Source organism: Aphelocoma coerulescens, chromosome 3, assembly GCF_041296385.1.
Source record: "Aphelocoma coerulescens isolate FSJ_1873_10779 chromosome 3, UR_Acoe_1.0, whole genome shotgun sequence".
NCBI lineage: Eukaryota > Metazoa > Chordata > Aves > Passeriformes > Corvidae > Aphelocoma > Aphelocoma coerulescens.
Window position 1 is genome coordinate 59,597,058 of NC_091016.1, and position 24,920 is coordinate 59,621,977.

At 40.8% G+C, this 24,920-nt stretch overlaps 1 protein-coding gene and 1 long non-coding RNA gene across 3 annotated transcripts in view; one reads left to right on the forward strand and one right to left on the reverse strand.

Moving 5' to 3' along the window:
* The window catches only part of PDE7B (phosphodiesterase 7B), a 171,252-nt gene extending 153,212 nt beyond the window's left edge, over positions 1–18,040 (forward strand). For both annotated transcript variants that reach the window (XM_069010458.1, XM_069010457.1), the window contains 5 exons: positions 5,604–5,695; positions 6,747–6,891; positions 8,882–8,978; positions 12,930–13,010; positions 13,531–18,040. In XM_069010458.1, coding sequence (XP_068866559.1) covers positions 5,604–5,695; positions 6,747–6,891; positions 8,882–8,978; positions 12,930–13,010; positions 13,531–13,748 — 633 coding nt within the window. In that variant the 3' untranslated portion in view covers positions 13,749–18,040. The remainder of the gene's footprint in view (positions 1–5,603; positions 5,696–6,746; positions 6,892–8,881; positions 8,979–12,929; positions 13,011–13,530) is intronic.
* LOC138108182 (uncharacterized) lies at positions 17,338–21,365 on the reverse strand. Its single transcript, XR_011149896.1, has 3 exons — positions 21,151–21,365; positions 19,647–19,739; positions 17,338–17,408 (listed from the first exon to the last, which is right to left on the reverse strand). It is a non-coding gene; the product is annotated as an uncharacterized lncRNA (long non-coding RNA).
* Positions 21,366–24,920: the final 3,555 nt, after the last annotated feature.

Consider the following 24,920-nt stretch of genomic DNA (forward strand, 5'->3'; position numbering starts at 1 on the left):
TCCTGAAACAAAAACACAGACCCTCTTGTTTAATAACTACCAATGAACCCATGCTGCCTGATTTTTTGGGTCCGTTTTGAAGATATTTGAGGTTTTGGCCTATGGCAATCATTGTAGCTGTGTATTTTATCTACAACTGTTCTGTGAGTATAATCTTCACACGCATGTGTACCTTGTTACTATATATGCACATCTCTCTATTCTTTGAATTGTACTTACATATACAATGTGCCAGAGCAATGCTGTGAATCTTAATTTTGGTTGCAATAACTGTAATTGACATGTAATAAAATTGAGGTAGTATTGATTTCTAGCCTTTAGAGTCACAGAATCATAGAATCATGAAGGTTGGAAGAGACCTTTAAGATCATCAAGTCCAACCCAGCTGTTCAGCCAGCACTGCCACTGTAATCCCTAAACCATCACCCAGTGCCAGATCCAGACACCTCTTAAACACCTCCAGGAGTGGTGGCTCCACCACCTTCTCAGGCAACCTACTCCTGTGCCTGAGCACCTGAACAGTGAAAATATTTTTCTAATATCTAATCTGAATCTCCCCTGTCTCAGCTTAAGGCAGTCCCCTCCAATCCTCTCACTGCAGGTATAGCAGGAGAGCCCGGCCCCCACCTCACTGCAGCCTCCTTTCAGGTGTGTGTATGGAGCAACAAGGTTTCCCCTGAGCTGCCTTTTCTCCAGGCTAAGCACCCCCAGCTCCCTCAGCCACTCCTTTTAAAACATGTTCTCTGGTCCTTTCACAAGCCTTGTTGCCCTTCTCTGGACATGCTTCAGCACCTCAGTGCCACAGCTCAGTGTCCTTTTTAAAGTGAGGGGCCCAGAACTGGACACAGCACTCGAGGTGTGGCCTCCTCAGTGCTGGTTACAGGGGGACAGTCACTGCCCTGGTCCTGCTGGCCACACTATTGCTGATACAGGCCAGGATGCCACTGGCCTTCTTGGCCGCCTGGGCACAGCTGGCTCATGTTCAGCCACTGTCGACCAGCACTCCCACTGGGCTGCTTTCCAGCCATTTTGGAAGAGTCAACTTCAGCCTTTGTGATCAGGTGTCAGAATATCCCAAGTTAAAAATTCATCTACCTGAAGAAGGCTCACTAATAGCTACGTACATAAACTTAGCAAATTGAGAGATTGCTGTGATGTGCTTACTACTTGATAAGAGTCTCTCTTGTTCTCCCCCACTCAAACATTTGGGTTTTCCTGAAAAAAGTGGACTGTATAATGGTGCAACTGTCCTGGCCTCGGACATAGGAATGGGCTGGATATGGGAGCCCCAGCCAAGGCACAGTGATGCTCAAACACTGAAAACTTTGTGACTGGTCTCATCATAAGCTGATGCAGCTTATTATGTCATACCCATATGTTTCTGGTCCATTTTATTCCAGTCTTTTCTAAATGTGAGGCCAGCTAAGTGAGGAAGGAGAAAGGCCAGGGGCTTAACCCAGGGTGCTTTGGGAATATTAAGGGTGCTTTGAAGAGGAGTGAGTAGAGCCATTCCACAAAACCCCTTGCCTTGTGAAAAGGTACAAACAATTCCTTCTCAAATTAATAGTGGCAAACAATTATAGTTTATAGTTAGGTTGAAAAATCAGGCTAATCTGAAAGACATATAGCTAAAATATTAGTATTTTGGAGAAGTGGTTTGTGCTCAGTAATTTGGGTTTGAATATACTTAAAATGTTGGTTAGAAAAGGCAGTGGCAATGCAGAAAATGCAATCTTTGAACAGCAAATGAGATTTTAAGTACCCTTCTTAAGGACATTCACTGGCAAGTTTGAGTTATTTTAACTGAAAACGATCTCCTATTGTTTCCAAAGATTTTAGTAGTATACAGTATATGGATGCCAATAAAAATAACTGCTGGAAAAAAGTTTTGCTGAAAGCATTTTTAGTCAAAAATTTAGATTTAGAGAATAGTCTTTAAAACATGTACTTTAACATGTGCTTGAAACTGAAACAAAGTTCTTAGGTTTTTGGTTTTTAAGCGGCAGAGCCACAGAACTGCTGGGATTAATCAGAAAAAGGATCAAATGAAAGTAAGTTTTAAAAGAGCTGGCAGTCATCTGTCATTGAGACAGTGGACTTATCCATGTATGGCATTTCTTTGCTTTTAAATGTCTCTTGACATTTCAGTTAGAACTTTACATTTACATTTGGAAGAAAAGGTTTTGCAAAATGAGGTAGGTCAGTTTTTGACAAAGATGTAAAGTGTTTGACAGCTTCTGAAGTGCATGTATGAGAAGAGTCATATCTCAGGAAGACAGCTGAGACATCGCCAAGGACTTCAGCGCTTTCAATATTTATTTTCAACTTAAATCCATATTTTATGGTGCAAGACACTTTGTTTTGTAATCTGTAGGGTAATTTCCACAAGTCTATTGCATGTGATTGCATGCAACATAATTTTCTACAGAAATAAAAGCACCTTATTGAAATCTCCAGCATTACAAGGACAGTTGAGAGCATAGAAGGTGACTCTGGTGATCTGGAGGTCAATTAGTTTTCCTGTGAGGAGCACAACAGCTTTCCTTGGACTGTGTTGCAGACCTTGCTTCTAACTGTCATTGTCTGGCTTTTAAATGAAGGATAAAAGTTTAGAAGTGTGGATAGATCACATGCAACATCTGTAGTACAAAACAGGTTTCAGAAAACTATGAAAGGACACTTTACAACTTTAATATATATGTAGGTAAGCTGGAAATAGGACAGTATGTTTTGGGCATCAGTAATAGTTCTACTTTGTAGTCTTCCTTAAAAGCAGCGTTTCTAATGTAAGTGTCATTTTTGACTATTTAACATTGTATAGTTAAACCAACTGCTCAGTGAGTAAGAATAGATTGAAGAGATTGAAATAACTTTTGACTCTGAATTAAAATTGAAGTTTGCTCTGCACCTAGTTAGTAGCAAGTCTCCGTCTCACTTCAAGTTACTGTTCTTTTTCAAATATATATGTCAAATGTGGTGGTTCAAATAGCTCAGGCTGAGTAACAGATTGGAAATATTGTGGTAGTTTAAATAAATTAAACAGTCACAGTCCTGAAGTCTCTGTTACAGCAATCCACTGGGCTTGGGCTGTAAATGTGACAGAAGCTTCCTATAGAGCAGCCTTTAAAGCAAAGCTGCACTACTCAGTTTTTAAAAAAAAAACTAAACCACCACATGAAGCAGAGCTGAGAGCCCCGGCCTGCAAGCCAGCACACAGGCTTTCCCTGTGTGGATTGTCTCCCACCAGCCTGGGTGATCAGATAGATCATGGCAATTAGTCTTAATAAAGCAGTAGTGTGTTCTAGGTGGAATAGCTGACTCTACTAATTGCTGGCAGCCCTTCAGGGATTCTGGCTTCTTACATTTAAGAGGGGAGTCATATGACTTCATGCTCAGTTGTTGCTGGTTAACTTGACCTTTCCTTTTTCCTCCTCCCTGTAGCTTCAGTGTGGGAGACTAAACAGAGCAGCAGTGTCAGTTCAAGGTTCCCCCTGTAGCAGCAGGCAAAGAGCAGAAACTTAGAGTAAGTGAAAATACTCTGAGATGATTACCTGAGTTTGCTTTTTCCTATGAGTAACTGCTGACTGGATGCAGGAAGGTTCTCAGATGCCTACATACCTAAGCCCTGTTCTGGCTGGCCTCCCGTACAGCCAAGGAGCAGCTGCATCCATGGAGTGTAATTCCCTGTTTGAGGCAGGGGCTGCTGAAGCAGCTCCTCACAGCAAGTAAGGCTGCCATGCTGGAAGGGATCTGGGGACACAGGGTGCTCCGAGATGGATCTTCCTGGTCGCGATGTTTCAAGGATGCAGTCAGACCAGGGTTGCAGGAAACTGTGCACACAGGCACCGTCTTAAACAAGTGTAAGCCTTCCCAAAAACCAAAGGTGACAGTCAGGTAGAGTTTGTCCAGTTTAGTAGGAGGATGGCAGCCTGTGGCCTTGGGGTGACTCTTGGGACAATATTCAGCTCTGCGACTAGGTAGGTGAAAAAAAACCCCAAAAAATTTGTTGTTATGTCCTATTACATTCTCCTATTTTTCTTGGTCAGAGTGTAGGGTTGCAAAAGTCCATCCTGATGTATTTAGGCAAAAGGAGAAAAGGGATATATTTAGGTTGGCAGATGAACAGAATTGCTGTCAAAAATAATTTCTATATTGCATAACTGATGTTGAGATCTGAGTCCATCAGCTCTTCCTAAGAAAAGGAATTGGCTTTTGCATGATTTGAAAGTTTTGGAGTTGGTTTTACTTCGGTTTTTTTCCCCAAGTATCTGTGACTTCTGTAAGGGAAGCAAGTAGACAAACCCAGAGAAATACCAAAGCAACATTGTGTGAATTCAAAAGCAACAAAAAGCACTGCAGAAAGTACTGTAATAGGAAGCCAATCCAATTTGTACTCTCACCTTTGCACTAGGCAAGATGATCAAAATGCAGATTGGATCTTGGTTACTGGCAATGTTTAGTGTTTTAACAGTCATTAGATATGACAGGACTAGAAAGGAAGATGGGAAGACTTAGGGAGAAAACACTGCTCAGTCCCTCTTGGAAAAGTGGAAGCTGCACATCATGTCCCGTGGGAAGGGCAATACTATGGCAGCAACACCTTGGAGCTGTGGGACTGTGCATGAGGGAGCTAGAGATCAACAGTGACTGGAGAGAGGGATTCTGTCTCCACTTTCCCCTTTGGCAGTGACAGGGTGAAGTCCTTGTTCTGCTGCCTGCTCAAAAGGTTTGCTTGTGTTTCGTTTTGTTTTTCTTATCCAGTGCTCATCTACTGCAAAAGCTGTGAACTGCCCAAAACAGGGAACAGATGATAGAGGTTTCTGAACAAGTGACGTTTCTGAGGCATTTGGTGGTAGAAAGTACCCTGTGAACTAAACAAGTGATGATTGGCAAATGTACTGTGTGTTAGGATAGTAATTTCAAGTCATCAGACATAAGATACCAAATTTGTTGTAATTTACTGACAGCCTAGAAAGCTGGGTTCCTGCTCCCTAGCAATTTTTTCCAACCTAACTTTGGTTCCACTTAGCTGAAAGCAAGGAAACAGAGGAGTCAAAATTTGTTGCAGACCAAGTTGCTGAAGCCTGCAAATGCTCAGCAATATTGCTATTCCTCTTGCTTTCGCTGAACAGCTGCAGGCAGCTTCCAGTTCCCTGACTCAAAGGGAAATTTGGCAGTTTAGTTTTCTTTTTGTTGTCCACTCTGCATTAAAACTGTAGAGGCTGAAAAGTCAACCTGGAATCAGTAGGAGGTAAAAATACGATTTTGCATTCCTGCTTTAATTCATTTGTTAATAAATCTGTTAGAATGCAAGCTACCTCCCACTCAGATGAGATTAGCTCCTCTGTTCACAGCAGGACTCAAAAACTACAGAACAACAGGGCTCTAGGGCTGACCTTAGCTAAGAAACCCAGAAGCACAAGGTCCTTAACTATAGAAATCTAGACCAGTTACTCTAATCCAGCTGTGGCTGAAAAGCACACATTTTCAGCTCATGTTACAGCATGTCCCACCAGCACTGGGTATCATGTGATACAGCAAATCCATATGTGTACCATGGATAGCATCCTAATCCTTGCATTTTTTGGTGTTGTTCTCCCCAGAACGTTTCTGTGCTGGAGAACCACCACTGGCGCTCTACCATTGGCATGCTTCGAGAGTCGCGGCTGCTCGCCCACCTGCCCAAGGAGGTCACGTAAGTGTCCACCAGAAGAAATGCATCATTGAAACTAGGCCATGGCCTCCTTCTCCCTTCTTAAAAGCACACTGGCAAAGAGGCCCAGGCTTCACCATAGTCTGAACTTCCTGCCCCTTCTTGGTGCCACTGTGAAGTCGTGAGACAAAGTTACACAGCGGAACTGTAAGTTTTTAAGACCCACAGGTCTGCAGCACAGGAATGGCCACTCTCAGCACCAGGAACATGGGCAGTTCCAGCAGAAGTAGAACTTGTTCAGATGGATTGTTGGCATTTTTCATTTTACATAGCACCAACCGAATATGGAAAGATTTAGTGATTAGAAACAGGAAATTGAAGGAGTTGGTCGAGGAGCATCAAGACTTCTCCAGACTTCCACACGTCACTGAGGGAATGTGGTTCAGTCTTTCTGAATGAAGCAAAAAAAGGGCAGCAACATGAGCACCTTGGCCAAGTTGCTGCTAGCTTTTTACTTGCTGGTTTTGTGCAGTGTGAGTCCCACCAAGGATAGGAGATGGAGACAGTGAACAGACTGAAGTATTAAATTTTAAATCACAGGTGACCCTACCAAGAATTTTAAAAAGTTACCTGGAAGCAATAAGCTCTATATCCCTCCAGAAATTCTTTGAATCAGACCAACAATTTTAAAGGACTTCAGTCTAGACCTTCACAACTTTGCAACTTCAAAGTTGCAGTATTCACTGCTCAGCTCTGAGCAGCTGAAGTAAGACGTGAGCATTTTTCTTGATGCAACCTGCTGTTTTTCCAGGGTGGGTTTTTTTGTACTTTCCTAGCACTTCTCAGAAGCTTTCAGAACAACCTGTGCCAGCAAGCATTTTTCTTCTACATTACCTATTCTTCTTGAACCCATTTGGGCAGGTAGAGCAGTTGTACCCCGCAAACCCCAGCAGAGACTGACCAAACAAATCAGACTGGATCCATAAAGAAAGAGTGAACTTTATGCTAACTCTGGTGGTCCAGAGCAGGTTGTTTTGAGCAATTAATGTTGAATGGTTCTATGATTAAAGGGGCTTATTTTCTTCCATTGCAGACAGGACATTGAGCAGCAGTTGGGCTCCCTCATCTTGGCAACAGACATCAACAGGCAGAATGAGTTTTTGATCCGTCTGAAATCTCATCTTGACAATCAGGATTTGAGGCTGGAGGATGCACAAGACAGACATTTTATGCTTCAGGTAACTTCAAAATTTTTTTTACTGTTTTTTATTAATTTTTCAGGTCACAGTATTTCCTAGTATATTTTAAGAGGAGTATATGATAGCATGTCTGGACATCAGCCTCTCCTTACCTATTGCCTTAAACACTTTCCTCCTGCTACCTTCTGGCACGTCAGGCAAGCACAAGGTGCTTCCAGTATTTCCTTATGTCATTTCCTTGAGTTAAAAAGCTGTGAATGCAACAGATACAGGAGAGTGTCAAATGCTATGGAATGAAGATAAGCTAGGAATTGTTTCATTTCCAGAGCATTGCTTCTCTTGCCAGATAATGTTTCAGTTGTAATGTCTCTCTCTCTCTTCTGGCAAATGTCACTCTGGTTTTATTTTCTAGCACCACGCAGGAGAGCCCCCTTGTTGGTGTTCTTTCCAGAACAGCCTGACATCAGGTGTCCAAGTCCTGTTCCTGTGATGGATGCTCAGAAACTGCCTCTGCAGAGACAGCTGTTGCCATGGCTGCAGGTGCTTCTCTAGTGCATCTGCCCAGCTATTGAAAAACTCATGCTTTATTCAAAAATCAAATAGGCTCACACTGGTTCTCCAGCTAAGCTCCAGTCATTAGCAGACTCTTCAGAATATACCTCTACCTATTAAAGCATTATTGTGATTAATGTAGCTACGAATACTTGCTTCTTTGGAGAAGTTACATGAATTTCATTCTTAAATACATAAAGAATTTAAAGTAATTGTTTTCATTTATAAAACAAACACCTACATACTTTCCTTCCGTCAAAGTCACAGAAAAGGTGACAGCTGCAAGGAAAGAAGTGCTGATCTCTTAATTCTTCCCCCTCCAGCAGCATGGGAAATGTAGTAGTTTCTCACCTGTGCTGCCTCAAACAGAATCTTCTGTCAGATTCCTGCACAGGCTGTGCAGGGCAGGATGACAGGTTGACCGTATTTCTGGACAGATGAGGCAAGAAAGTTGTGCAAATGCCGAAAGCAGAGGAATTAGAGCTCTCAACTATGGCAGAAAAGGTTTCTTATGCACTAGGAGCTTAGGAACAAGGGAACAGACATAGCAAAATTTACTTATCTGGTGGATTAGTTGTGGAAAAAGAAAAGAAAAAAATCAAGAAATCTTGATTGATTGGAATAAGCTAAAGAATGTTTGAAAGGTCCTTGTAATAGACAGTAACATTTTAGCTAATCAGTTTAATCCAAAGAGAAAAATGACTTGGAGACTTCCCTCTGCTGGTTCACAGGTCTGAACTCTTACAGGAAATATTTCTTATGTTTTCTTCCCGGGTGCCAGAAAGACTTCTGACTTCTGTCAGAGTGAATGATTGTGTTCAGTGTGTGAAGAAGCAAGGCACATGATATTTTGTTCCAAGGCAGTAAGACAGGCAGACTACTACATGGTTTACTTTTCTGAAGCAGTTACTTGGTTTTAAAAACCTCTTTCCCTGTACTCAGTCCCCTAAAAAGCACTTAAAAGTACTAGTTAACTAAGTGAAACCAGGCCAGGGGCAGTGTGGAGAGCCCTGTGCTTAACTTTGTAAACAAAAATATGCAGACATTAAGATGAAGTGCAGTTGAGTGAGATGCCAGGTCACTCACTGAGACCGCAGAGAAATCATGCCCAAATACACCAGCTTGGCTCTTCTCTTCTTTGTCATCAGCCATGGATGCTGAGCCAAGCAGTCAGCAGGAGCCAGCCTGAGGGTTTTGTTGGCTTATTCCTTGCAAGGAATATCCAAAACACTTTGCAGCCTTGGAATGTGGCCCTGCTCTTGTTCTCACTATGGTAAAGAGGAGGGCTGAATGAAAGTTTTGTTTGCAGCTTAAATAAATGCTCTTTCCTCAAAGGGCACATTTGGGTGAGGCTGAGTCTCTGAAAGGTAATCTTAACCCTTCCCAGCACCACTGGCGAGGCCTGGAAGTTTCATGACTGCAGATTTGTTGCTGAAGCACTGCTCAACAGTAACTTCTTCTCTTACTACGCTTTCAGATTGCACTCAAGTGTGCTGACATTTGCAACCCTTGCCGGGTCTGGGATCTGAGTAAACAGTGGAGTGAACGGGTCTGTGAAGAGTTTTATCGGCAAGGTCAGTCTCTTCAACTCACAGCAGTCCCCTTTCACCTCAGCTTTCCATGGTTTTTGTGTGACAAGTCAGAGGTAGCATTCAGCATAACGAGCTTGCCTTGAAATGCCCCTTGAGAATGAGCTATTCAGAGATATGCTGCATCACTGGAAAAGTGGGAAGGGTGTGGAAAAGCAACAAGTGTATCTCTGCCCTCACTGCTCCTCTGCCAGCATCAAGCAGGAGGGAGGACTCTGCTGTGCCTCAGCACTTGAATTCAGCTGAAAAGCTGGGTTCTTCTCTGATACCTTCCAGTCACCATGAGAGTCTCTGAGCTGGAATGGTGCCAGCGCCACACTGCCTCAAAATCCTAGCACTGAGTTTTGTCTCACTTTTAATGCTCCCACTACAACTCTGATGGACACCTTACCCTCACTGTTTCCCATATATGACACATTCTTCTACCTGCAAATGCAGAGAAAGGGTTCTGACACTCTTCCCAGCATGCTGTTGAAAGGGCCAAAGCAAGCAAGCCAAACCTCAGCTAGAACCTACTGCAAATGTTTTCAGACCCCTGCAGAGAGCACAGTCAAGCAGGGGTTTTTCTGAAACACAGTAATTACACCATTTGGCTCCATCTGCATAGTCAGGGTCATGCTGTGCTACAATACAGGGTGCAGCAGAGTTTAATCACTGCTAAAATCTTTCTTCAAAACATCCTGAGAGTTGAAGGCAAGTGATACAAACACTGGAAGAGCACACAGTGAAGTTCTCAGTTCATTTAACACTCTGCACTACAAAATTAAGCCACCTCTGAGCTGGTACCTGGTACTGTTAGTCTGTAACAAAGACAAACAGGTCAGCAAGTTAATTTTCAGCCATTGTCAGTTTAAGCTGGTGAAATGTCTTTGATGCCTTTGAAGCAACATAAGCAACTTGCCCGATGCAGGTTTAGTTAGTCAGATGTGTAGTGAAGGCATAATCAGTATCCAGCTCATGAGGTGCAGTACCTCACCTTTAATGTATTGGGGGACCATGCCAAGAAAGACAGCTCAGCTCTTACAAATGTAAGCTTTTTCCACCGCCCTCAAGATTTGTTAGTCTAACATCTGAAACAGACCTCTGAAAGGGGATACCTGAGTACATGAGACCAGCTGGAAGCATCAAAGGGAGAAAAGGAGTGTTTCATGTGGAACAACATACAGAAAGTGTGTTCTGACTATCACTAGTGGCTGTATAACCCTGTTCAGTGATACAACACCCCCAGTATTAAATAGCATGCTTTTAGATACCATTATCACTTTAAAGTGTTTTTGTAGACCTCTCTACCCTCTCACACACAATGATGGGGCTTGCAGGTATTTTTTGGCACTAAGTTTAACATTTGGAAACCATTAAGTCTCATGTTTTGATTTTTAACTGTAGATGAGACAGATAACAGCACAATTAGTGCTTTGTTTAATCTTCCTTCTGGAACAGATACAAAGTTTGAACATCTTTTTTTATCGAATGTTTCTAAGGCCGTTTTAATAGAGACTCAGATCCTGATCTTCCAGTGTTCTGGTGCATCTACACTTACATGTTAGTAAATAAAATACACAATCCAGGTACATTTCAGGGAGCATCTGATGCCTACAGCAGCTCCTAATAAAACCTTTCCTAGAAAAATACTTTTAATTTGTTCTCAGATGTTTTTAAAGTCAACACAGGAACACAGGGTAAGTAATACAACTTGATTTGTGTATATGAAACTGGAACTAGTAAGAAAAATTCTTCAAGAAAATGGCTAATGTTGAAGCAACATTAGTGATCAGTTTCTCTGATGAGGTTTAAAAATTGCTTGGAAGGTCTTCCCCGGCAAGAAAGTTCTCAGGAACTAATTAATGCAGTTCCTTTTGTAGTAATTTGAAACAGAAAGATTGACCATCATTTTAAGTCCTTACCATGCAAAGGCAAATCTTATTTGTGTCAATTAAGTGACTTCTGAACGACAAGAAAATGTTGATACACTTTGAGGCAGACAGGTCAGCTGTTTCCTACCCAGAACACATACAAAGGGGATATCACTGGAGTTAGAAACCTTCTTTCAGTCAAAAATTTTTGGAGGGGTAGATGAGAAGAAGACTTTCAAATTGCACATTTGTAAACATGAGAAACTGTTATTTTGTCTCAGTTTTGCTAAATTGTTCCTTTTGATTGTTCGTGAAGCTAACAATGTTTTCCTGATGCTTTCTGAGTACTCAATTAGAACTGAAAGTTCTCTGCTCACATTTAAGAAGTAATTGCATGGTGCAGAGGGAAGAAAGGCAATGCTTAGAAATGCACACGGTGTTTCATATGGGGCTATAGAACGTGAGTAGCACAATAGTGTTTAAGTCAAAACTATTAGTGGGGAGAAAAGAGCTTTTAAACAAAAACAGTAGATTGAAAGCAAGATGTTTCTTTATGGGTTGAATACAGTGTTTTGTCTAAACTAGCAGGTCTGTCTTTCTTACAGGAAAGTTTTGCCTAACCAGCCCTCACTACCTCCGTATTAGTAAATCAGATGGACAAAATACTATTGTCTGAGGGGAAGTGGCACATCTTAGCCTGCTCACGGTTAACTCTCACTTCCCTTCCTTACTGTAGACAGGAAAGGTCCTGTACCTCATGCAGTAACCAGGATTGTACACTGGCACAGAAGGCTAACAGGCACAAAGGATGAATGTGTTGCACTCACAGACAGAGAGTGTTTGTTTTAAAAAAAACTTCTACACCCAAAACTTAGAGCAATCTTTGCATGAAGTAATTGCAGGCATGGGGGATACAGTCTCTCCAGCAGAACAAGTGACTGTTGTCTGGATGGCAGTCAGCAAACGAGACTCTATGAGATGTTTTTGTGCTGAATTCTTAAATCCAGCATGGTCATTGCTATTGATTGCCTTCAGCTCCATAAAAAAAATCTCTTGCCATCACTATGTACAGAAGCCTGTCCTTTGTGACCATTTCTGCAGGAATAATTTCTACTGACTGTTTATAAGCGTCTTCTCAGTGCCAAATCTGATCACTTCTGCATCAGGAGCAATCTGAGGTGGAATCTGCAGTGAGCAGATCCCCCAGCCAGGTTTTTCTTTCAACAATTTGAAACAGTCCCCAAGGCTAGTCACAGCAGGAGCTGCCTGCAGGAATCTTCAGGGCAGTCCCGGATTTGGAACCAGAGACCTCCTGGTCCAATTAGTCAAGTATTCTGCTATGAAGGTGGCTCAGAGTTCAGCCAACTGCTTTGCTGTCTCCAGTCAGTTTGTGCAGATGTCTTTCTGGGGACTTCCTGGATGACCCAGGAAATAAATATGCTCAGTGCAGCAGCACAGGCATACCCTGATACCCAGCTACAGCACAATAATAAGACAGACTTCTAATTTCACTCTTTTTCCACGTTTATGACTTGAACTCCATAGCTCTTGACACTTGAAACATGTTGCAGGAGTCCATGCTCTGGCGCTTATTAGTTTGTTAGTGCAGCCACAGCTATGGACTGCCAGGCTCCAACACTCTTCCCTTTATGAGCCACTTCCACAAGAACACAGTATTCATTTCCACTACAGTACTGGAGACGCGTTTCTTCTAAAATTGATATACTGCAGTTTTCTGGTAGGAAGATATTTGAACAATGAGTAAATGAAGTAGAATGTCGTAAAAACTTTTCACATGAGAGAGTCTGTTTTAAAAATTAAGGTCCTCAGAACACTTACATGCTCAGATTTAGTGTTCATTCAAAAGTCATCTTTTCTTAGATTTTTCTTTGTATGGATAATCAGTTTCTCTGACACCTAAAAAGAAAAAGTCCAGAAAATGAAGATATTTAGACATTTATCGTGGTCATCAGTGGTAGAAGTTTCCAGCTCCTCACAGATACTGTAAGACTGTGGCACAGGTATGGAGAAGAAATAAAGGTGCCACAAAAATATTTTCTTCTTATTTTCTTTTTTTTTGCAGGTGATCTGGAACAAAAATTTGAACTGGAAATAAGTCCCCTTTGTAATCAGCAGAAGGATACAATACCAAGCATCCAGATTGGTAAGTATTAGTTTCATTCTCTTCATGTTTATCTGACTGTGGCACAAGCTCTAAGAGAAGCTTTTATCCACCACGTGCCCCACTTCGATCCAGTTGTTTTAACAATAAGACCTGCGGATACAATAAGAGTTAAAAAATATGTTCTAAATTAAAATGTTCAAAAATACACCTATCAAAGCTAAATGTTCAACAGAAAGAAAAAGGAGTCTTTGCATAGGGGAAAAAATACCCATGGGAAAAAATTGCAGCCAGTGTGTGTGACTAAACACTGGTTACTTTCTTGTCTGAAATCTCCTCAAAGGGTTGCTTGACTATCACATGCAGATAAAGCCCTATCTTGTTGTGTATGCTGGTCAAAAGCTGTGCATTTCAAAATGAATTGATGTTTGTTTGAGAGTTCGTTATTTCTTATCAGGGCTTTTGCCACTTGTATTGCTCTGTGCTCTCAGGGCACTCTGTGGGGCAGTGCACTCGTGGAATGATTTGTTGCTCACCAGGTGTCCCCTGTGTGTTTCTGCAGGGTTCATGACATACATCGTTGAGCCACTCTTTGAGAGGTGGGCCCAGTTTACAGGCAACACTCCCCTATCTGAAAATATGCTAAACCATCTCAGGAGGAACAAGACCAAGTGGAGAAGTTTGCTCCACAAGCAACACAGCAGTAGTAGGAGCAATGACCACTCAGGCCAAGTGACTGGCAGCCAGGAACAGACTTTAAATGAAGAAGAGACTCCTTAGTGGCAGCTTTGCACTTTTCCTTCTAGCACTGCTATCTCTGTCTTGGTCACAGCAGCAAACAAGGTCCCGAGGAGCCAGGAGCCTGTTGGCAACACCGTGCAAAGGGAAGAAATGGCAAAGCTCTAAGGGTCCTCACGAACAGCCCACAGTTCTGCTGGGTTTCTTTCTGATCTTCATGTTCCTCTCCCCCTCTCCATTCTGCGCATGCCTGATGCCCTTCGCCACTCCCGATCCCGAACTGCCCCAATGCGGAGTCCCAGTCAGCATCAGGGAAGCCAGGCCATGAAGCAGGGAGGATCGCTGAGAGAACAGGGGGCACAGAGAGGCACTCTTGGTCATCTTTTCATTTACCATGAGTCATATTGTGACATATGTATATAGGCCCAGAGCACCACAACCTTTCCAGGCTGGCAGCTGGGCTGCACATTGAACCACCAGCATCTCCAGCATCCAGAGGACATGGACTGAGCAGGACAGTGCTCACAGAGGGCAGAGAGTCGGGTTGTTTTAGTAGTTAAAAACCTTTTTAACTTTTGTATTCTGTGCACTAAACAACAGATTCTATAAACCTTGGACTGAAGTTACTCTCCGTATACACACCCCCAGTGTAACAACGCTCGTTTTGGTAATCATTTTTATGCCACTTCGGGTAAAAGACGGGCATCTTCTCATTGCAAGGAACAGTATTCCCTCGCAGCCAAAAGGGAAGGTGTAGTACAGTCTAAACCTTTGAAACACGAACAGATCTATCTTTTGAGTACTGTTTCAAGTTACCTGTTTATATTCATGTGTACATTTTCTGTAAATACAAAGCGCTACTGATTCCCATGCCAAAATACTGGAGTACTGTGGGATGATTGCTACCTGTAAAAACATTGGCACTGTGAACAGAATACTGTTAGTTTTAATACAAGAGAAAGCATTTGTAAATATGGTATAGAGTTTATTAATATACACCATTGTTTGTGGATAAAAGCCTTAACTTTCAGCATCCTTCATCTTCTGATAGCTGCCAAAATCATATGATTACGAGATTCAATTCTGAACTGCCTTTCCACGATCCAAGGTGTATCAAAGGTCATTAAGGAATGAAGTCTGGCAGGATAACTTCTTGAAAACTTCAAACACATTCCATATGGGTCCGTGTTGTTAATACATGGCACCTTGCACATTCGGTCTAGGCAAATGTTTCACAGAGCCTGAAGTTTTAAGTTCAAAAAAACCTCCAAGCCCCACAGCAACACCACATGCTTTGACAGTTCAACCTGATTACCATTTATTCAAGAGTGTGAATTTTTACTAAATAGCTTAGTGATCTACAAAACGATCATTCTAATAGTTCTGGAGTTTGGCTGTTTTCTCCAGAGATGTTGCAGTGTAGCTGATTTTTTTCCCCACATTCCCTCCTTAGATAGTCAGCATCAAAATGCATTTGTATTTTTCTTTTAATTAAAAGAATACTTCAACTGAATTCTTAGATTAGTCTCAGTCAATGAAGGAAAAAAATGTGTTGCAGTCAGACTATTAAGCAAAATCCTCTTAGCTGTCATAGTGGCTGAGGAATTTTCTACGATCTCATGTTTGTGAAAGATACTTGGCCTTAACTATGCCATGAACAACCTCCGTTTGGAAAGTCTTTATTAAACTTCACTTAAGCTTCCACCATTTCAATGAGATTGTATTCTCAGACACTACTGCGTTGCACCGAAGGGATTGTCCCCTGCTCCTCTGCCCCCAGGAAGAATAACTGCATTCAGGTGAAGTACAGCGTTGTTGTGAACCCCCCGTGCATCAAATCTCTGCAGCTGCTTTCCAGAAGAACAAGTAGGTATGGCCAGGTAGTCACGTTTGGATGGTCACCTTTGGATGTGAAGACCTTGAAGAGGCTGACAAAGAAAGAGCTTTTTAAGTTGGTGTTGGAGAAACATGAGATGTTTACTCATAAAAGTGCAAGGGAAAATAAATTACGTTTTTTTCAATTACAGGGGATATTGCGTTGATGAGAGAAAGTTTATGCTCATAAGGTGACTAATATGTTTAAAGGAAAATTAAAATCATGAGTTTAGTGAAGGATGATTTACTCCACTAATTCTTTGTGTGTATCTTCAGAGAAAAAAGGCTGAAACCCAGTGAAGTAGGAAGGTGCAAAGCACAGTGAGCACACGAAGCACTCCAGCGATGTTTTTCTGCCCCCCCCACTGTCATGTAAGGTACAACTAGTAGAAAACCTCCTCTTCCTCCCACTGATCTAAATGAGATTCACGTAATAGAACGACCACAGCAAGCAAAGGGCACTCGAGAGAGTTGTAGTAGATTTAAATTTTTTCTAACTGCAGGACATAAATGTCTTCTTAACCATGTGGGGGTGGTAGGGGTGGAAGCACCACCACTTTGCAGCTTTTTAGGTGTACCTTTCCTTCTGACAGATGTAGGACAATTATTAGGACATTACATGAGTGATGTAATGTGCTGCTTAGAAGCACTTAAGTCCGTACAAAAGGATGTGATTTCCCATGTTTTATCTTTTTACTGAGAAATGGAAGTCCTTTTCCATCTAGTTCAAAGAATTTTTTAAAAATGTTCTGAAATTTAGTTAAAACCAGCATCTAGCAGCATAAAAAGCTCTTGACAGAAACCTGTTGAGCTGTTTCTGAAGAGCTTCCCGCAAATAGGTCCAACAGGAAAGCTTAGTGACAAATCAGATTTTGTTACAGCCACCTTAAACCCCAGCCCTTTTCTACAAGTGGAACCTATGGGGTTCATTACAAGTTTGCTCTTACCAAGTTAAAAATTCTCAACTTTAAAAAGCTGTTCTGAAAATTATTAGGCTGTGGGGGATTTTGGTGCACTGAACATACCTGCTAGATTTCCATCACCTTGTCTAATGAAACAGTGCTTTAAATAGGTTCAGGGTGGCCCCAGCAATGCTTCTGTGCTTGTGAGCCAAACCCATTACACAGGTTTGGGCCTGGGCCAGTTTGCCTCAGGTGCTCCAGACAGAAGTGCTGGGAAAGGTTAGGCTCTGGCAGCCAGATCCCCTGGGGTCTGTAATGCAAAATGCAACCATTTGATTGCCCGTAGAAACCATAACGGGCTGCAGCCGATCCAACAGCACCAGTGCTCGGCACATGCAGTTGTGACACATACTTGGTATTCTCTGTTTGGGGGGCATTTCTGCAATGGGGTTTCTCTGCAGGATGCCAGCAGGCTGCTGATGCACAAAATAGTAAAGCTATGCAGATAACACAGATTTTGGTGGTGTCAGCCACTTTACAGAAAGCCCTTGTCAATTATTTTTCCTTCTTACTTGGGCCAGTGCAGCTGAAAGATTTTCAAGTTTTCAAACTGAGTTAAGGTTTTCATATATGGAAAAAGGAAAAAAACTGTGAAAAGCAGGATGTTAAAATGTTTTTATGCCTCACAAATGTAATTCAATTAAAATCTAGCTCCTCTAAATGAAGATTTCATACCATCTAAGAGGCAATTCTGTATAAGAACAACAATAGTAAGTGACAATAAGTGAAAATCTTAAGCTGGTTAAAATAACGCATACATATGCATTGTCATTAAGTAAAGATTTTACCTACCATTGTGATTTTAAGTGTCAGTGGTCCAGCCACCAGTCAAATGGAGAATAAAAGGACTATTGGCAGCACGTACCTTTGGAATACAAGGAACAAAGAGGAGTAGCTGAGATTAAGTGGAGTCCATGGAGGAAAAACGAAAAAACAAAACAGATGATCTGCAGTTGTATCTAAGCTAATCTACAGCACAGGTCAATTGTTTTTGTATAAATTTGGTTTTAATGAAGAAAACCAAAGTCTCCCCAACAATTAATGAGAAAGCTGTAAATGACATAAGGCTGTTGTTGCACTCCATAGCGATCTCACCAGCTCTTGCAGTCTGTGGTTTAAATTTCTGTTAAAAGTTTGCATCAAATTAGACACAAAAGGCACACTTGCCCCTTCCAAATGACTTCTCCTCAGAAAGGAAAAACTCAAGTAGTCACAATTTTATTTTCCCGTACCAGCCATGGTACCAGCCATAATTTATTGCCTTATATTTTAAGTCACTCAGCTGTCCATAAAGTATGCCCATTCCCCTCCTGATGCCACCATGACCCCCATGGCCCACAGAAATCAGTAATTAAATTTGAATTAAAAACCTGCAAATCCAAAAAAAGCCACCCCAAAAAACAAAAACACAAGGCAAGCTTCATGCCATGAATATGTATTCAAATTACTTTGATTGGTGCAAACTGTTGCTCTATTATTTGTTTCTATAATCCATCCAATATTTTAGGTACATAAACTTTAAGTGCAGAGCATAAGCTTGACTTGGATGTAAAATATATTCTGCTTGTCTTTGAATTCAAGATTGTATATGTCATGTTTATTGTAAAGCATTTTATATATACATATTCACATATCTTACACAGTTCTATGGGCCAAACACTGGTCCCCCCAGCTTCACTGGGACCAAGAATCAGCCCCCATATGTGCGTATATATGCCATATGCATCATTCTGAAAGGAAGCACTAGATTGTGTGAAAATGCTGTGACTGCTATGCAGTGATGCCAAGAGACTTAACTGTATCTTTTTTAACATACTGCTGTAAGTATTCATCATGTCAAAGAATGACAACTAATAAAAAAAAAATTTAAAAAATAAGAGTGAAGTGTCTCTAGTTCTTTGGTAAAAGCCAGTTCATTGAAGGATCTCCTTTGTTTGCAGAAGACATTCTGGTTTGGATGCAGTGGGATTTTTGCTGCTTGTCATTCTCTCGCTGCCTCTCCTTCCTACCAACAGAATAATCACTTTCCTAGTGCTCTATTTCTGAGAAGAACTTTTCTCTAAATTTCCCCTTAGACTTGCTGTATGAATATAAATGGAGTTCCCAGTAAGGAAAGCATTTCCATGTAATTTTCCTAAGCATATAGTAGAAGGATTTTCAAACCCCAGGGAAAATGTTTCCCTGGTTAAGTATTTAAAGGAGAGTTTTCTTCTACTATTGTTTCAGTTCCAGTAATGAGTTCTCCTTAGGATCATTGGTCAGTTTTAATCTCCATTTTCTCATTTCTCAGTTTCAGACCATGTTATTTATATGTGCAGCATGGCAGAGGCTTCTGTTTAATTGAATTTTGAGAAGTATTGCTGTTCTACACTGGTAAGTATTTCTAAGTGAGAAATACTTGTCATCATTGATGGATATCACTGCAGGGACTCTTCTTGACTTTGACAACATTTCTAAAGCCAGAGTTCATTTGTACCTCAAAGTGTTCAGTAACAATACTCACATAGTTCGTGCCATACAAACAGTACAGTTGAACCAAATATGGGAGCTGGAAATAGATTTTGTTTCAGTGCTATTTAGCCAACATTTTAAACTTTTCTAAAAACCAAATCCACTCTTCAGAATCACAGTGTTTTCATGTGTCCCCCAGATGCGAGCAGAACTGCAAAATGGATTTTAGAATGAAGCCCCCTAGAGATCTGTCCTATATAGGGTTGGAGTTGTGATGGTTTCCCCAGGAACAGTTCTTCATGGTCAGCATTGGAAAACCGCTCCATTTTCTGTAACAGATTTAACAGTGTTATTCTCAAGTACAGCTAAGTCAATACATCTTCCCACTCTGCACAGGCACTGTCTGGATGGAGGCGGATGTTTAATGGTTCAAAACAAAAAATGCAGACCAGCAAGTTAAAATGTATCAATGAGCAGCAAAAGAAAAATTAATTGTATGGCAATATTTTTGTCCTGGGCAAATACTTAACTATGGTTTAAAGTTCAGGTGCAGAATCTTGGAAATACAACTATTCATCAAGAGAAGAAACAGTGAGATATGTATGTGACAATCAATTATGGGACAGATAAAATGAGTATGGTTACAAAATACCTTGGGTTTTATCAAAATAGCAGGTTTATGGTGTCCCCGGTTCTACACTCCTCAGTCTTTTAGTGATGTTGTGTACAGTACAGTCTCAAACAGCTGTTTAGGGACAGACAGACTGAAAATGAATCATGGGTTAGAGAAGAGATAAAGTGGCTCTGCCACTAAAACCAGTGGATCATCTCACTGTATCCTGGGCTAGTTTGGCTCTTAGGCAGAGTTGCACTGAACACTATGCAACACCTTAATCCATGACAATTGGATTTTGCTACCAGCAGCAGCGCTTCCTAAAAGTTACCTTGGGTGTCTGCAGGGCCATGCAGACCTAAACACACAAGGAAGGATCACAACAGCAGATGAATTTCATGTCAGATTTTATAGTACTACAATTTAGAGAGAAGATTTGAATTCTGTACCCTACAAAGCTCTAAATATATTGTACTAGGTTAGGAAGGAGATCTGGGTGTCTTAAGAAGTCGTAACTAAAATGGAGTATTAGAATTCATACAGAGGAGTTGTCCTGTTATTTCCAGCACTCCTACCACCCAGAGATAAATTCAATTTGTGTATCAATCATCCCTCTCTAGAAAATGCAAGTACAAGAGTGGGAAGTGCAAAGGGTGGCAAAAAGCAATTTGAATCACGAAAAACCTCAAGGAAGGAGAGAGAGAGGAAAAAATACTGCAGCTTCATTAGTACCACCTATAAAAAAAACTCAGAACATTTGGGCAGACTGAGAGCGTCTGCTTTTCCCAAATCAAAACATGGGTAGAACAAAGTGCAGCAGTACATATGGAAGTTGCTGCCATAAGAATATATTAACCTTTAACCACATAGAAAAGCTTAAAAGATTGAAATTTAGATGAAACAAAAAGGGAATTCCTGATTACAAATAAATATTACTAAAATTGTAATCCTGAAGAAAATACACTTTAATACTTAAATCCACCATTAGTTTAAAATGATGCTTTCCTGACCTACTCATGCTGCTCAGCAGCTGTTACATTCCAAATCCAGATTTTCCATTCATATGTGCAGAGGATTCCTATGAGCTTAGCTCATACATAAACATATTTATGAAAGAAATACAGCTACCAAAAAGAAAAATCTAGTGCTACACCTACACATGTATTTGAAGCCCAGCCTTATTTCTATAGCCAGACCTACCAACACCTGCAGACAAACTCAGGGGCTATTCCACGTCAGGCAACCAAAATGCAAAGAAAATAGGAAGCACTGGAACACAGGGCAGATTCAAGGGCAGATTCAACAAGAAAAAGAAAGTATTGTCCCAAAGATCACTTTTTTGTACCTCCCATGCTTTGTGCTGGATAAATATATTTCAAGTCAACCTCTAGGAGGAGAAAAAATAGATACATTGGTATCATCAGCTGAGAGACCAAAACATGAGTGGAAGTACTTTGTTTAAAAAAAATGTACTGTTTTGCTGGGATGAGGTTCCATGTAGGTGACAAGTAGTTTGGGACATCGCCACTGCCCTCTGTGGTACCTTTGCTTTGTTTCCCTCAGTGTATCAGGAAAGTCACTGCTACCAGCTCCACCATTTCTGCATGGGATTAAGGCGTGACCATTTGCACTTTGGTGCTTTGAAGTCCCTTTTATTAGCACTAAGGCTGAATTAAGGTGCTCACAGGTGTGCATGGTAACTGCCCCAGCTCCCACATGAAAAGGAAATCTTCCTCAACAGTGCCACTGCCTGAAGACTGCCTAAGTAAAGACGGGTATTAAACAAATCAAGAAACACAAGTAAGATTTGGGATGGGTACATCAGCCACTCAAAATGGCTAAGTGACACTGGCACATTGGCTTTAGGTGCATAATGGTGTGTACTAAACAGAGCAAATACACTTCCTTCATTTATGTGAATTATAGCTACAAAGTAGTACAGAAATTATGTTACCTGAAGGTATTAGTCAAAGTGATGAAACTTGCATAAGAAGGTGTGTAGTCAATTTCCTTCTGCACTCAATCCTCACAAATCCTCTGTGCTTGGTCTATCAGGAGTCCTGTCTGGAGATGACTAAAACTGGTTATCAAGCCTCATTTTTACCTTCTTAGATGTCTTGCCCTCATCCCCTCCCCTCTATACCTGATTACAGTCAGCTTCTTGAAAACACCAACTAATCACAAGCAACACAAAAAATAATTTGGTTTGAGAAATGATGGTATTTATTATGATTCCAATCATATGTTATATTCTTCTAAAGAGCAATATGATTTCTGCCTCCATCTCAAGAGAAACAGGGAATTCTTTCTTCTCTGAGATGCTCTGGATTTAGCTGGAAGATAGAAAGATCAGAAACTGCAGGATATCTCATGTAAGAGAGCCATAGCAAGAAGCTCACAGCTCACTTGGACAACACAGCAAGTAAATAAAATTTGTGTGAGCCTTTGCTGTCAGCCAGACATGCGAGGGGCCTACGAGACCGCTGCAACTCAGAAAGGTTATTAAGTGGAAACAAGGACTCACATGCAAGGTCACAACCCCTTTTTTTATTTTCTGTCTTCCTTGATAATTCTGGTGTTCTCCCTACATAAAATGATGGAGGTTTTATTGTAATAATGCCTGGCTTTTTGATTTCAAGAGAAACAGCTTCCTGAGGCTCAGATCCACTTCAATTCCCATCCCACTTTTTATTAAGCGTATTTTACAATGGTATGAAATATTTTCTTTTTTTTTTAGAGAGCATTTCACTTTTCCAGTTTTAAGAAAGAAGAGTCAATAATATCACTATTAATGTTTGCTTAGGATGAAGCCTAAGAGAAGTGTCTGGACTTCAGCTGCCCTTTGCCAAATTCTCCATCTGCCCAAGACCTAAACATGTTGCAATATAATTCTGTGTGACCAATAGCCTCCATTTTCTTCTGACCAGTTCCACTAATGCCTATTTGTTGACAGGTTTTGAAATACAAACCACTAACAAAATGATCTGGCATTTTGACTATGGCAACTCAACAGTCATGCTGTATGAGAAATGCTAGATAGAGGTGGAATTTATTCATTTGCACTGTGGTTACACTTCAGAGCACTCCAGTGGATCAGGAATGGCACAAGGGACACCAGTACTGCTCCCACCACAAGCTGCTATAGTAGAAATAATAACAGATTCATGTTAAAGGTCAAGAAGAAAAGCATCACAGATCCTGAAGAGAGCTAGATGTGAAAGGACAGCTTTTACTTTACTGATAAAGGAGCACAACTTCTATGGTTTTGTGGAAAAAGTGACTTGATCACCTCCAGGTGCCTTAAAAAAATCTGTACATGTTGCTAGGGTTTTGGGGTCTTGGGTTCTTTTTTTCTTTTGACTTTATTCCTTTACCAATCCAACTGCAGTTCTTTCTTTCTGATACTTCAGTGTCATTAATTTAAAGGGAGAGCTTACATCATCACTCTTGAGTTACTTGACAGCTTGAAGTTTTGCCTGTGGGTGTTACATTGCTCTCAGGGACATCTTATATAATAATGCAGATGTCATTTTTCAGCTGGCATGGCACATCTACAAGTTTAAATTTTACTGAGATTCACGATAGAGTCTTCTTAAATATCTGAATATCAGCAAGGAGTTTGCACCTTCAAGAGGAGCACAAGTTCCTCTGTGAAATTAAAAGTTCTTTTGAGATGTAAAACAAGTATCATAGTAAGAGCTGTTCTCTTTCTGAGACAACCTATGATAAATAGACTAGAAAATAAACATACGAGGAAGAAAAGGAAGGCACCATTGTCAAAAGGTGACAATTGTTTGACTCCATGGTTGGGTCTCTGTCAAACTAGCACTGGCTTCTACTACAGAGAAGAAATAGAGCAGAGTCACCACTTCCCACTGTGGATGTCATGCTCATTATTGAAATGCACTCTCATTTAAATTATTTTAGTTTTCACTTCCTACAACTGGTTAGTATTACATTTCTCTCTGTCACAGAAAGAGGCTTTTTGCGCTTTTTTTAATCTTCATGCATTCACAGACAAATCAGGTCATTCAAACAGATTTTCTCTTTCTGAAATAATACAGTTTGAATGAAACAGCTTTATAGTTTTTCAACTGCCTGTACTAGAATGTACTTTCCTTCTGAAGACCGAACCTGCTATGGCACTATCATTGTGGCTTTTTGCCATCATCCACATCTTCGTTATTTCTCTCTATGTAATTACTGGTTTTATTTATCCAAAATTTTATCACTTATTCATTACTAAAAATATGAAACTGCATTAACCCAGTCCCATTCTCTATAATCTTGGTAGTAACACTTCCTTTCAGTGATTATTATTATCTGCCAGCTAATCAGTTCTACACCCATTTAACATTTACTTTCTGGGTAATAAAAGTGCTATATTTTAATTTACGCTATTCTGTTGCAGCTATTTTTGTTAAAGATAATTTAAAACATCTATTTTACAAAGAAGTCACAAGAGATCAGTCCTGTTATCGAAGTATTTGCAATTATGCAGAAGGATACTATCATGCCGATTTTTTTGCCTAGAATTGCCACATGCCAATTGACCAACAGTCATATGTCTTACCCCACTTTTCTTAAAAAGAAAACTCAGATGACACAATTTTCTGAATTTCTGTATTACTGCAAAGTTTATTCAAAGTAAATATGAAGGGCCAGATATGTCCTTCAGCCAGCTTCTTTAGAATTTTCAGATTTAAATTCCTTAGCCATCTGTAGTTCAAAGCTTTTTATTCTAGTAAGCAGAGTTTAACTCATTCCTCCATCAGATAATTACTTCAGTGGTAATTAGTGATCCTGGTTTTTTTCTAAGTAAATACATTCCACTTTTCCTAAAATCTATGCACTTCCTAAGTGAGACTTTGATTCATATTTAAGCAGTGAAACAGCAACAACTTCCAAATAGAAGTGCCAGGGCCCATTACCAGGTGTGATGTTCATCATCCTCAACCTGTACTGGGCCAGCTATTCACCACTATGGTGCTCAGTCAAGATCTGGCCACATCTCATTTTCTTCGAAGCTACTAAGTCTTGACTGTAAGTGAGACCTGTATGCTGGAGGATGGCAAAGGACTTAGTCCTGTGGACAAGATCCCCCATGCCTTTTATTGCACTAGAGAGGAGGGAAAAGGGGGTACATGGAAGAAAAACATTGTGAGTTGGTACAGATGTGTAGAAATAGCTCAAGTGCCTGTGGGTTCCCCAGGCAACTACCAGCTTGGAGCACTGTTACCATGCTCTTCTCCTAGCAACAGCTCCGAGAGCTCACAAGGCATGAAGCAGGATCTCACGAATTCTGTTTATTTT